The 15,346-nt window shown below is 36.4% G+C and overlaps 2 protein-coding genes across 10 annotated transcripts in view; one reads left to right on the plus strand and one right to left on the minus strand.

Annotated features, from left to right (window-relative positions):
• Positions 1-2,971: 2,971 nt before the first annotated feature.
• On the minus strand, positions 2,972-10,792 carry LOC117329646 (macrophage mannose receptor 1-like). Its single transcript, XM_033887675.1, has 7 exons — positions 10,341-10,792; positions 8,633-8,787; positions 8,282-8,372; positions 6,311-6,532; positions 5,247-5,371; positions 4,346-4,436; positions 2,972-3,371 (listed from the first exon to the last, which is right to left on the minus strand). The coding sequence occupies exons 1-7, from the start codon at positions 10,720-10,722 to the stop codon at positions 3,148-3,150; spliced, it is 1,290 nt and encodes a 429-aa protein (XP_033743566.1). The 5' UTR covers positions 10,723-10,792; the 3' UTR covers positions 2,972-3,147.
• Positions 10,793-13,761: 2,969 nt separating this feature from the next.
• The window catches only part of LOC117329647 (immunoglobulin superfamily member 10-like), a 31,392-nt gene continuing 29,807 nt past the window's right edge, over positions 13,762-15,346 (plus strand). For 6 of the 9 annotated variants that reach the window (XR_004533243.1, XR_004533244.1, XR_004533242.1 and 3 more), the window contains exon 1: positions 13,762-14,001. The gene's annotated coding sequence lies outside the window, so the exon portion shown is untranslated. The remainder of the gene's footprint in view (positions 14,002-15,346) is intronic. The other 3 variants (XM_033887682.1, XM_033887680.1, XM_033887679.1) reach the window with 1 other exon arrangement.

Below are 15,346 nucleotides of genomic sequence, written 5' to 3' on the forward strand. Positions count from 1 at the left end.
AACATCTTGGATTCTGGTGAAAAAAAGCGTTTATATTACAGTTGGTGTGGTGTCAGTATATGCGTACAACGGGATCATACCTGTTTTTGCAGCAGTCTACGGGATACAGATATGTTGATACGATGGGTGCGTAGTCTAAATTCCTCTGAACATGGACACTTGTTCAGAATATTAACCCATCATTTTTTTTACTAAACTAAATTAAAACAAATTTATTTCTCAAAATAACCAATCAAAGCACTTCGTTTCAAAATGCAAATGTTGAATATTTCAATATACATGCATACATATTGTTTTATTAAAAGTCATATTATAGTTATGTATCGATGACTTACACAACTTCTCGCAGATATAAAAAAAGTTATATCCGGTGAAAATGGATTTTGAAGTCGTTTGACCTTTGGATACATTCGCAGGTCTGATTCCTTTTAATTGGCACCCCTCTAGGCAATATCCTCACCGATGTATCGAAGGGATCAACGTTGCCGAGAAAAACCCACCCGTATGCATCATTCCTCTTATGTCCGGTATATACTTCTAGCTGAAAGTATGGCCTGTATTAACATTACATGTATGTTACTTCCACAGCGTTAAATGCATCTTTGTCCCCTACCTTTTTATCAATATAAGGGTTAATAGTATATAGATGGAATGCTGAAATATGTTAAGCTAATCGTTTCATTTAGATAAAATGATATTATAATTTGAAATCCTTTTCAAATATTTGACCATTACATTATGATATAAACAGGATTGTAACAGTGTCAACTTTCCATTCGTTTGATACAAATAAGTGAGTGAGTGAGTGAGTGAGTGCAATACTCGTGCGGGAACTGATTCTAACCACAAATTCGACCCGAAATATGTCTAGGGACATTATCTTACCGTCACTGTCTCATCAGTCTAGTAGCTCCCGTAACTATGTCTGCTCATTTTTATAAAAGGCGCATTTCCAGATTTCCAGACAGGTTTTTTTTTTTTTTTTTAAATATCTTAGATAATAGATATTGATGACTTGAATTCAAGAATGTCCGTTCTGTTACATTTAGATATTGATGACTTGAATTCAAGAATGTCCGTTCTGTTACATTCATACTGACTGGGCGGGTTCTTCATTCTTCCTATAGCATCAACGCTCCTTTGTAACTGACATACCTTCTCGTTTATATTGAAATAAGTCTTTAAGGTTTAAAAGACTAACAACCTCACGTGTTGAGCCATCGTCTTCATATTCCTCTGCGGATTCATCGCTGTCTGAAAATACTTCGTCGCACTTTGTTAGAAAACTCAAAAACAGCAAACAGAAATCATCATTCTAGAGCCCCGGATGGTATGAAATGTAGATGAACGTGTTGAAGAAAAACATATTACTATATGGCCTGTTATCAAAATCCATATTATACGATTTCTCGAGAGCCAAATATATCTACATATTTCGAGTCGATTTATATCAAAATATGTATGTGAAGTAAAATAAATACCAATAAACTCCACTTTGTATCATAGCAAATTAAAAAAAAAATACAAAAATACAAAAATGCAAAAAAAAAAAAAAAAGGTTATAACACTAATATCTCCTAAACAATCTTGTTTTTGTCTCGTGCTATGGATCCTTCAAGATAGTTCTACTGTTAGAATGTTGATAAAGTGTTTGAACAAACTTTGTATAGTTACTGTAAAACTTTCGAAGAATATCAGGAAAACTCTACATTCAGGCCACAACGTCCGGTACTTTTCAACGAAGTCGTGTAAACGTTTATTGTAAAACGTCTGTTCCTCGTTTTTGACTTTGTGATAGCGTTGTCCTATGGTGTTAGTGCAAACCCTGTGTATTAGTTATCTTTTAAAGGGTTTCTAATTGTTCACAAAAATTCCAAGACGTACAGATCAAAAACGTGACGATAAATTGAAATATTTAATTTTGTCTATCATTAATGGACTTGTTTACATTATTTGTTTAAAAATTACCTAAATCGATATACAATAAGACAGATTTATACGAACGAAAAAGTGATATTTTTTCTGAAAAAATGCTTTGCATATTAATGAAAAATACTGAACAAAGTCGCATGCATACATGAGTTGCAAAACGTACGCCGATTCCCTGATACATTTTTTGTGAATATTATTAAAATAAACCCAGTTCTATAGTTATCCTTTGAAGACTGTAGGTTTCTATAAGACTGTCGGATTTATGACAACTACTTTGATCACAGTGATCAAAGTAGTTGTCATAAATCCGTATTTATTAACAGTGAATGCACTGTGTTCAAATGTAAGCAATATGACAAAACAAGAACGTGTTCGAAAGAAATCTGTCACACAGCATGAGTGAATAAACTATCGTGGAATAGAAACCATCCAAAATATCTTTTGCACAGTGCAAGCAAACATGGACTATAGTGTCGTTCAATCGGTAAGTGATCACGTGGTATTTTAAACAATTGTTTTGTGACTTTACGCTCTTATTTAAGATGCCATGCATATGATATTAGTACCACGATGTTCAATTTCTGATAATAATGTAACCTCATTGTCAAGAGTGAAAGTTGTCCCCTGAGGTCAAGTTCAATTTCATGAATGCTGCAGTTATCTTTACAATTACATGTATATGCTGCCCAGGCTATCCGAGTGGAACCAGTGCGATCGATTTCATAGCTGTCAGGACACCTAGCTTTGTGACCACAGTGGATGTCAGATAACAATAGTTAATTAATGTTAGATTAAGAACAGCCCAACTTTACAACGTTACTGTACGTCATGCCTATTTTCATTTTGTAACTGCTTAGGGATTCCTTTGTATGGTAAATGGTATAATGAGTAAACTTTGCATTTCAAGTCAGTCCCATTGTAAACCTCTGAGCTAGACTCACGTCTACGCTTACCTTCACGTCTAATACAAAATAGTACCAGAAGTATCCGGGACATGAGGATATGCCAAGGAACGGAACTAAACCAGAGAATGGCAGAATCGTCCTTTACATGATTCCTTTTATTTCTTTGCTGGTTATTTGTTTATGCACATTATGTTTTTTAATGTTTCTATTGATATTTTTTTGAAATTTGGAAGGACAGCTTTGTATGACAAAACAAAAAAAGAAATAATATTACCACTATAGATTTCGTGACATTTATGACAGGAAATGACTAACGCGCAATCTCGCAAATATAGTAGAGATAATATCCGGTACAATAGCAGTCCAACATCAGAAAGTCAACTGACTTTCTCGTACATCCACACCTCTGTGTCCCTCCGTCTGGTTGCCCACTAGCCCATGTCCTCTCAGTCGTCTTGACAACTTCATCGTTGCTGATATAGACCCAAACGTCCCCATCATTCCTCTTACGTCCTGTGTATATAATTTCATCTCCTGGAAATGTCAAGGTAATGATGTCTTAAGCATACAATTGCTATGCATTAATATTTTTATCATTATGTACATTACTCGTTATCTGGGCTGTACTGTTTTTCATTGTTTTACGTTCTATTAACAAGTCATTTAAGGATGGCCTCCCCAGTTTAGCAAAATGCATGCGTGTTGTGAATGCGCATGCCTTTTTGGAGGCTGTTCTATGTTCGAACTTAGTGATGGTCTTCTTGTGGTATTGCGGAAATGATTCCGATTTTACAGTGTTACCTGGCTGAAACATACAGCCGGAGGCTCCTCAGCCGGACACATTATATTGTCACTTGGTGAACGGATCATCAGGTGACATTATAATGTGTCCGAATGATGAGCATGCGGCAGTATGCTTCAGTCACTATGAAAATATTGGCGCTAAGCAGAATGGGAACTTCTAATTATAGATTATAGTATATCTCGGCCAGAAAACAAAACTCAAAATTTTTCTCACATGAAAAAAAATCTTAAACCCACAGGTTGGGATAGCGCCAGGGAAACAGAAGTAAGAAAAATAAATTGTTGATAAAAAAGAGGAAAGGAAAGATACCATTTATGTATGGGACAGCAAGTACGATTTTGCTTGCCAATGAATATGCTCCTTTAGATTACATCAAATACGAGCGAGGAAAATGGGTAGATAACTATTTGGGTGTACATTTCACCTTTCTTAAATACATGAGAAACATTTACAGTCCAGTCAGGTGGCGTTCTCCAAGAGAACATGCATTTTGTGAAAGTTTTTGTGAAGATTAAAAAAACAAGTCCTTTAGCTTGTTAGCACTCGGCTGGTGATATTATCAGGCCCACTGGTCTTATTTTGACTGATGTCAAAAAGGATTCATTTTCACGAGTTTTCTCTTTTCTTTTGGTTTTGTTTTTATTGTTCGGGTATTGATATAAAAAGATGAGGAACTATGATAAAAGGGTTATGGATAACTTACTGGCATGACTCGGCAGATTCTCCATTATAAATCGACCTTCCTCGTCCGACTTGATCTCCACTAGTTTAGCACCCATTTCAGTACATCGAGTCTGCAATAGGGATTAATGAGATTGTATTGCTGAAAGCAAAGCTAAGTTAGTACGTGTAAATGCATGATTGCATGAAAAATGATATAAATGCTTAATAAAAGTATTGTTTAACATGAATGAAACGTAATCACTTTGCTACCAGTGTAAAGACAATCAGAAAAGATATCAATAAAGTATTCGAGTTTCCTTAATGATTGTCTAAACGACTTCTACTCTACCTGATATTTTGATTAGATGTGCCCGTATGTGCTACACAATGATATTTCGATTCTGCGATTAACATAACAATTAGGGAAAGTGTAGATATCGGGGATATTTTAGGGAAGCCTGTATTTATTGTATTGTATATATGTTATATGTACTGATGAGCTGTAAAGCTTAACCTCAATAAAATGAATTGAATGTACTAACAGATATTGACATATTACGTGTTTCGCCAATACAATTGCAGGTCAAGATAAGACTGGAATTCAGCCCCAGAAATGTTAAAAGTTTTGATTTAGCAAATCACAGGTAATGTCATAAAATGTGACGCCATACGCAAACGCTTCATTGTGAAATCATTTTATCGTACCATAGTCTAGCAGTTGATTACAGATGTGACGTCATTTATAATCCTTTATAAGCTGTTTATAAGTCAGGCAACACCAAATCAAGCTTCATTTTTTTCATCTAGCACTGCATTAAAATCTTTTAATGTATCCGTTGTTTCTTGTCTGAATATTTTTTATTAGACACATTTTCTTCGTGGTTAAGTACAAAGCATATTATGTACATATATGTATGGGTAAAGATATCAATATAACTTACTACTGCTCTTGCCCACTGTGATTTCGCAACAGTATTGGAGACAAAGTAACATTTCTCAGGAGATGAGATCCAACCATCGCCACAGGTTTTTGGTGTGGTGGCTGTAGTGGTGATTGCGGATCCGGCTATTATTAGAATATCAACAGCTGTTATTAAATATGCTACGTGACAAAAGACTTGCGAATCGCTGGTGAAAATAACGCATTAATTGACTTGAAACAAAATATGGAAATGAAACAAAACGTGACTATTTTCAATATAAAAAGTTACGTTAAGGCGGAGTTCGACATAATTGATACAAAATTCAATCATATACTTCATATCCTAACGAAACAAAATACATGTATTAGCTCTTCCATCTTGCAGGCGGTATTATCGTACTTGTGGTGTAGAAATACAAACTTGAAATATACTCTATCGATGGCATTTGCTACTTTTCGGAATATCGTTAACCAATCACACCAAAGTTCACCATAAGTGCTCAGTGTATTTTAACATCTATGAAATACTGTTGTATTCATTTGGACCTAATAGTATCTTTATCATAAAGATATACAAGGCCATAGATGACAATGCACAGAATCAAATGTTACGGTTTACACTGATCAGGAGTACTATTTTTTATCTATTTTTTTTTTTAAATCGATTTTGTGGCAGATATATAGTTGATATAACACTTAAAATACCAAAGTCGTATGTTGGTCTATTACAGTAAATCTATTAAAATGGTAATTTTAGAAAGCTGCAACACCATTTTAAATTGCCATTTCTTTATTACCAAACATAAAAAAAATAATTGCATTTATGGTGATACATGTATGTTATCTTCATTTTTATCTAAATGCGTGTTGCATTTTTGACAAAAAATATGAATAAGGTTTTTTTTTTTTTTTTTATACAAATGTATATCCAAGGCGAAATTGACGTGGTAATGGTAAGTTTTCGCAATATTTAGGCCACCGTTAAATACTGCATATGAGATATTTTGTTATAAACGAGACCTAATATGGTTAACATCTTAAGCATATTTTTAGATTAAAATAGTACGGTAACATATGACTTACGCAGTTTCTCGCAGATATAAAATAGGTCATATCCGGTACAGACACAGTCCAGCATTTTGAAGTCGTCTGACTTCCGGGTACATCCGCATGTCTGACTCCCTCCATCTGGGTTATCACTACCCCAAGTCCTCACCGCTGTATCGACGGGTTCATCGTTACTGAGGAAAACCCACACATCCGCATCATTTCTCTTACGTCCGGTATATACTATGTCACGTGTAGCTGAAATTAAAAAAAAAATTAATATAGGTATAACAAAAGTAAAAAATATTGCGCAGTATACGTCAGGTGTTATGGTTCTATTTCACCCTCAGGGTTGCCGGTGTCACTCGAGTGTCGGGGATTAAGTGCATTCCTTGATTCCATTCGGGTGTTCCCATTGGTCAACACCGGCCGGTGCCTGGCGAGTGAAGGAGATTAAGGTTATAGAAAACGGTGCGAAGACTCGGAAGCCTCGCAGCTGGAAACGAGGTCGTGGATAATGCTTTGGACCTTACAACTTCAACATCTCTGATTGTTTCACGGTGTAATTATTAATTTGTAGAATCCTCCTGGTTTAGAAAAAAAACAACATTTATACAAAATACAAAGTCATGCATCAGTGCATTTGGTGATAATCAACTTAGACAATATATTTCTGTCTTTTTTGTTTTTTGTTTTGTTTGTTTTTTTGTTTTTTGTTTTTTGTTTTGTTTTGTTTTTTTGTTAATAATCACTAGAGTAACCATCAAGATCGTCTACTGAGATCTCCTTCTTTATCGCATCGTGCCACACCAAAGCACTCGAACCTCGTCTTGCAACCTAAAAAATACAGACTACACACTTGTGAATGTTACATGTTGTATAAAGAATATTTAATCGATTAAGGAGTGAACATGTTAATGGTATTGGCTTCAATTGTGTAACCATAAACATTTGATCGCAAGCAAACACTGCCAACGATACAACCAATTAAAATCACTAAATCTAAGACCACGCCCGCAAATTGTCCAATGAATGTCAATCAACGCAATATAGCGACATGCTTCTCTTGTCCCGGTACAATGTACTTGCCACAGATCATGATTTCAATACATAAAAAATGTATCGATATTTTGTCAATCATGATTCAGGTCCTTGGTTCCACTAATCTCCCTAAAACACTGTTCCACACGGTGTCAGTAAACAGGTGACCATTCCAGATGAGGCCAACAAGTAAAAATTATATCTGAATGTGACTTTAAAGGGTTTTGGACACATAGGGTATTTTTCCATTTTCTGTTAGCCCGACCCCATAAATGTTTGCTGACACAGGTTTTACCTCGCCTTACAAAGCTGTTTATCTATTTTAGGCCAGTAGGGGGATATTGCTGCTGGCTGAAAATTTTAATGAGCTAGGTGGTCACGTGGTCCGACGCGTCATCTGGTTCACCTCACCAGTATCACTAGGCTAGAATCTGCCTTGTTATATGCATTTATAGAGGGAAACTTCAAAGAGCCCCATATTATTTTGTAAACACTTGAAAGCAATGACAGTGAATGTCCTGATTTTATCATCTTACATGTTTAGATTTTCTTTCCACACCTCATGTCTGTAATTGTATAATCAAAATAGTAGACCAGCGGACAATATCATAACCTTGGTAATTTACTAATATCACATGTCATCTTTTTATTTATTTTTTATTTCAAAAACTCAAACAATGGCATATACACTATAGGTCTACTCAGAGATGTAAATATCACATATGTATATATACATCATGATGTTGATAAATCGTACCTACTTCAACAATGATTTTTTCTGTCTCGGTATCATTATCCTTGAACGATGCAAACTCGCATTGTCAAATGATTGGCTTTTCTTAAATGCGCAGTAAAATTGAAGGTTATATGTTTCATTTCCATGGCATTTGTTAAAAAGAGGTTAACATGATAACATTGGATTTGTTTTGGTACATGTATATTAGAACAGTAAAGAAATTTACATACAAACACGTGACGGCAGATTTCGCATCACAAACTGTGCCTCCTGGTCCGTTTTGAACTCCACTAATTTTGATTCCATGTCAGAACACCGATTCTGCAACAATGATAAATAAATTTTGGCAAACCATAACGAATCATTAAAGATTTAATGGGTATAACCAGAACACACATAGTATTGAAATATTTTGGAAAAGCTTTGAATCTTTAATTCCTTTTGAATAAAATAAATGTTATTTTTTCACGTCAATATATAAATATAATACACAATACGTAACTTGTCAGAAGGGATATCAGGATCAGGTTTAATAGAGAACAGAAATTTTAAAAAACTTCAGTAACTTCAAAACATCTTACAATAGCTCTACTCCACCGAGTTTTCTCAGAGGATGAGGAGACATAGTAACACTTTCCTCCCGGTGACAGGATCCAGTTATCGTCACACTCTGGTGCCGCGGTGGTACTGGTGCTGGTCGTCGTCGTCATAGTAGGAGTAGTAGTTGTAGTACTGGCTATAAACAGAATATCAGTTTACCGTGTTAAGGCAGTACAAACTTATTTAACAGAGTTTGACATATTTAACCGCGCTAACAAAACTCATTAAGTAATTAAAGTTTAATGGTTATATATTTGAAGTATCTAAATGTTATGTGCAATTGAAGTTTAATTAAATTGCATGTAATGGTATTATAATCCATTCAATTACAAATGCCTGTATATCCGATATACACAAATATTTCGTAACGCTGCAATTCAAGGCGGTACAACTTTGTCGTGATGTGTATAAGATCATGGATACTAACGCGAACGACATGCTTTTTTGTTTTTAGCGATGACAGATTGACCATTTTTCAAGGGAGAGAGATTCACAGCTGGGAAGGCTCATCACATAATGATACCTTGGGAGGAATGGATGAATACATTTTACAAAAACGCAGTGAGTGAGTGGGTGGGTGGGTGGGTGGGTGAGTGAGTGAGTGAGTGAGTAGGTGAGTGAGTGGTGAGTGAGTGAGTGAGTGAGTGAGTGAGTGAGTAGGTGAGTAGGTGAGTAGGTGAGTGAGTGGGTGGGTGGGTAGGTGAGTGAGTGGTGAGTGAGTGAGTGAGTGAGTGAGTGAGTGAGTGAGTGAGTGAGTGAGTAGGTGGGTAGGTGAGTGAGTGAGTGGGTAGGTGAGTAGGTGAGTGAGTGAGTGAGTGAGTGAGTGAGTGAGTGAGTGAGTGAGTGAGTGAGTGAGTGAGTGAGTGAGTAGGTGAGTGAGTGAGTAGGTGAGTAGGTGAATAGGTGAGTGAGTAGGTGAGTAGGTGAGTGAGTGGGTAGGTGAGTGAGTGAGTGAGTGAGTGGGTAGGTGAGTGAGTGGTGAGTGGTGAGTGGTGAGTGAGTGAGTGAGTGAGTGGGTGAGTAGGTGAGTGAGTGAGTAGGTGAGTAGGTGAGCGAGTGGGTGGGTGGGTAGGTGAGTAGGTGAGTGAGTGGTGAGTAGGTGAGTGAGTGAGTTGTGAGTGATCGAGTGAGCGGGTGGGTGGGTGGGTGGGTGGGTGAGTGAGTGAATGAGTGAGCGAGTGAGTTAACTCAACATCAAATTCATGGAATGATCTCAATGAATTTTGCTTATTTCGGCCAACTACAATAAAGGCTCATCGGAATTTGTCTTTTGATATTCTTATCAATCAAAGGGGAATGTTTATTGGTATTTGGAAGTAGTAGGTGTTTTGTACACAAAATTTGTACGTACATATATTATGTTGAAAACGTCTACTAACTTGATGGTTTTTACACAAAATATGTACGTGCACTTTTTTTTCGAAAACATGCTTATAGTAACACTGTTTTGGCAGTAGTCCGTTTTTGGTAATGCCAAGACATCTGAGAAACCTGACATGTGTTAACTAATACAATTTCTTTAAAAACAACAAACGTTTGTGCATATGAGTCATTCAAAAACAAATAAATGTCCTTCTACTGATGAAAGTAGAGTGATCTAATTAATAACATTTCATTTGTTATTTTAACAGAATTCACAGGAATTCTTCATATATTCGACCAAAACTGTCTCTAGAAACATGATCTTACCGTCGCTGTCACCTCCGCCCTGCAGTATCTCTCGTAGCTCAGCCTGCTCATTTTTCAAAATACGAATTTCATTTTCAAATCCTGACAGTGTTTTTGAAAAGTCATTTAGTTCGTTGGTTATTGACCTCTTGAATTCGAGGATTTCCGTATTGTTACATGGACACTGACTGGTTGAGTTTGTCATTCCTATAATAGCATCGACTCTCCTTTGTAGCTGACATACTTTTTCGTTGAGATTGAAATAAGTTCCGTTCAAAAGTCTAACAACTTCACTTGTTAAACTACTCTCTTCGAATTTCTCCATCGAATCCTTGTCGTCGCAAAATACTTCATAATGCCTTGATATAAAAATCAAAGCAGCGAAAATTAAACACGTCTTCATCCTTCTGAACTTCGCGATTGTCGGTACGTTTAGATTCAAATGAGTTTAGTTCCCATATGGCGTGGGTGTGTGAGTATTTGTGAGGAATGTGAGGATTTGTTGTACATGTAATTCATATACTGATAAACCATGTGGTTTAAAGTAATACAGAACATATGGTTGTAATCAAATCCTTAGTCACGTGATTTCTCATGAACCTGATACGTCGTTTGTTTTGCGAAACGTTTGACAGTTCCAAAACATTTCAACTGTACTGTATCACATTCAAATATAAATACGTGCAATGTTTATGGCAATGCAAATTCTATTTAACAACGATTGCAAAAAAACAAAAACAAAACCAAAAACAAAAAAACAACGTTATAACAACTTATATTAATCATAACTTGCTGACCTGTATTGTAGCGCGCGAGTGGTTTTGTTGTTAACGAAACCAGTGTACCTGATGAAAACGTACATTGTCGGACAAGTGACCTCGGACCTTTTCTCGTCCAATCGGGGAATCGAACCCAGGGCGCTTAATGAAAAGTGAGCTACCACTGTGCCATCCGACGACCCCCTTATTTATTAACCTTAAATTTCCTTATACATTTTATTCGATTACAATGATCTGGGATCATAATAATGATTTGTTGCCTGTATCGTCTATACAGTGAAAACTTTCTATTAAGATAACGTCTTCTTCTTTATATATAGCGCGACTTTAAATATATTTACCCGTCCCGTGTTCCTTTATCGGGCACGTAATAGTAAGGAACGGGATTTAATATCAAGTGATTTTAAATGATTACTGCCGTCTCTGCAAAATATGAAAAATCATTACTTTGCCGTGTTGGCCGAATGGTTAACGTGTCCCGACACTTTATCACTGGGCCTCCATCTCACGAGTTCGAAAACCACTTGTGGTTCTGACCTAGGCCGATGGTTTTTCTCCAGGTAGTCCGGCTTTCCTCCATCTCCAAAACCTTTCGCGTCCTTAAATGACCATGGCTGTTAATAGGACTATTAACCATATCAACTACTTTGCTTTTAATCACGTAGCGGATATGAAACCTTATGACTGTTATAGCCCCCAATGATTAAGAAAAAGTCCATGTTTCCATGTTTTATTCAGGAGTAACGTCGTAGAGAGAGTAGCCGTTTTCGCGGGAAAGTGTCAGACAGTTCTTGGCATGGTCTTAGGAAACGTCATAACAACAACACAAACAAACAAAATGTAGTTCCAACTACGATATTTATTGTGTGTGATTTTGGGGGTGATTTTCATGGTTTGACCATTTAGGAGACCGTAACAGCATTGGATTTATGTAAATATAAGGACTTACACAACTAAATAATTTACTATATGTTATTATACTAGTGACCCCATCCCTTCATTCGCTCGATTGAAGTTCAAATGATGTGAAATTTACATCAACTTAAAGTTTGAAGTCTTTTCTGTTAGATAAATGGTGTAATTGTATAGGTTCAATGGCATATAATAGCACACGGGTACTCGAAAGAGAGTAACCCTGACATTAACAGTACACTGGGGAACCCCCACCTGGGGAATTCCCGCCTTTTTACACCTCGAATCCTACGTCATTCTATTTTCAATACCCTACTTTTGTTCTCGTATATAGAAAGTACCCATTTCATAATTATGTTAATTACTCAGGAAAACAAAAACAAAAAAACAACGCGGTCCCCGGCCTAACTACACACTGTGGTGAGGTCATCCCCGGCCTAACTACACACTGTGGTGAGGTCAATGTTGTTATAAAAATTGAATACACTTTTCAGGAGGTTAGAGCGCCGACCACGTTACCTCGAGTGAAATTCCGAGATGTGTGGTTCGACGCTCGCTACCCATTCGATTAAAGTTTCACGGAAAGATGGTAAACAGGCCGGTCTGTGCAGTTGTAGTTTTGTTTTTAGCCAAGTCAATTTACCCTGATTGCTCTGGATGGTATGCAGCGGGCCTTCCTTAAGTTGTTTTGTGACACTGAATAGCTACTATGTCACTTATTCTCGTGAAACCAGCGATCAACACGTTAACAAAATTAAAGAGTTCTGAATTATGAAACAACTGTATTGGTAATACGTACCAAATAAAAAGAATGACATTATGCCGAACCAACCTGTCATCCATACATTGAGCCATGTAGAATCTAGCTAGAATATATGAGATACCATATTCATAATGAAACAATCAAATTTATCACATGATTTTTTTTGGGGTTGTTTTTACGATATTTTATATGTTTATAAGATACAGCTTCCTTCATAACATACAAAATATATCAATCGGGGTACATTGCATCTTTTATAAGAAGACTTTATAAATATGTTTTATAGATTACATATTTTATATGTTATAGATATCAATCCTGAGTGACACCATGTCTGGTGTAGAGCCATAGCGCGCTACTATATGCATGAACACGTGGAATTCTCCGACACCGTTTGTGTGTGACACAACACCTACATATAGAGAAGTGCGCTCTGGCCCTTCACCAGACATGTATATGTACATGGTGTCAGGTCAAGAGGAAACTAGGGTTATCATTTGCCATACTGACCACAAGTTATATATCTATATATTTTATTAAAGGTTACCTTATAAACTGTAATCGGTGTACAATTGAAAAAAAATAACTAGCTTTATATAACTATTCAGCTTAAACAAGTATTCAATTGCAGACACTACATTTGTATTCATAGGCTTATATTTAACAACGCTATATCGCATAGGTCGGGTTATATTATACACATAACACGTTCTTCTAGATTAGGTTTATCTTATTTATTGGTTGGAAAATAAGTTGGAAACCTGTATTTATTATTCAAACTTTATTGTATCAAATCTGAATGACAGATGTCTGACTGTTTAATCATAAATACGTTAATTCTGCTGAGTCGGCATTCTGTGACGAAATATCCCACCTACTGCACAAACACGTAGGGTATATATCACGATACACACTATTTTTTGGAAATACCCATTGCTATATTTAATGATTACAACACATATGACACCTCGCTAATACACACCCTTTCATTCTTGAAATAGATTTGCTACGTCAGTGTCACATGTCTGACTGGACTTGTCTGGGCCATCTACAGTGACTTGTTTGTAGTTACGGTTATTACGATATTTCGAAAGACCTTTCCTGAGACGATACATATTGCTATCGGGTACACATGTGATTTCTTTGCCAGGCGGAATAGCTGTACCCGGTAAAACGAAGTTTCTGAACTACCGCAGGAATACGTTACCTGTACGGATATCTGAGACGTGTAAGTCAATATATTTATAGAAAACACACAACTTGCTTAAAACAGTTTTAAATGTCGAACTTTGCTACCATTATTTCATTTTAAAGTAATTGTCTCTTGATGTACTTTGGGTACCTTCATGTTTTGGAGTTTTCATGCCACGCCATGTTCATGTTTTATTCGTATGAATGTTTATATAATGAAATTACAATTGTAAGGTCACCAAATATAATGTAAGCAAGTATATACTATGCCGACAATGACAAGTATAGTCTACAGTACGTTAATACGTCCGTTTACAGGCTTGTCCATGTGTTACAAGCTTGTCCATGTGCTACAAGCTTGTCCATGTTTTACAAGCTTGTCCATGTGTTAAAAGCTTGTCCAGGTGTTGACTACGACGATTGTAGTCGCCACGGCCGAATATCACCATCGAGGCGCAACGTTTTACGTATATCCACGACAAATATGTTTATTGCTCTTATCATGACTGGGTGATTATGTAATCGAAAAGGTCGTTTACTGTATTTACGATAAAGACCAATCCCTCTCCGGTGACTATTGTGTTTATTGCCGAGCACTGATTACATATACACTGTCTGCGGTAAAACTATCTGGGTGTTCGGGTCGAGGAGCTAAAGTCTTTAAATTCATGCATCCAACACACACAGGTAGACATGCGTAAGCTGTTGTTGATAGGTAGAGCCTATGGCGCAAGCTGACTAAGCTTGGTTTGTGAGGGAAATGTTATGTCATTATGTCATTGTACAAATCATTAAGATTTTGTAAATCAATTAACAGACCTTATACTTCTAAGAACAATGTTAGTTAAATGTATTAGGGACACCATCTCCCCTATTGTTTTCAGTTGTTGTTGACTATGATTTTGGTGAGTTAATTTGTTTTGTTAATGTACGCGGATGATTTAGTAATGCTTTACAAAACTATTGAAGTTTTGCAAAGTCTTTAATAGGATCTGAATGATTTATTTTACTTAATGGATATTAGCTGATAACTCTGAAGGAGGATTTTTCTTAAAATTTAAACCACATTTGTTTTTCATCAACAAGTAGTGGGGGGGAAACCGGAGTACTCGGGGAAAATCCAAGTGATCGACAAGGTGACCCCATACCTTTCCATTTCCGATCGGGAAATCGAACCCCGGCCACCTAGATGAGAAAGGCAAGTGTGTTACAACTGTTCCACCCGACCACCTGCTGTCTCTTATACGAGATGGATGCATAATGGTGTGGCGATGGAAGTTGCAGATGAGTTCAGCTATTTAGGAGTAAAATTTAAATTCTATAATATATTTAATCATACACAAAAATATTTTGCAAGTTTTATGTAGTTAATTAATAAAGAA

This window comes from Pecten maximus, chromosome 6 (assembly GCF_902652985.1).
Source record: "Pecten maximus chromosome 6, xPecMax1.1, whole genome shotgun sequence".
Taxonomy (NCBI): domain Eukaryota; kingdom Metazoa; phylum Mollusca; class Bivalvia; order Pectinida; family Pectinidae; genus Pecten; species Pecten maximus.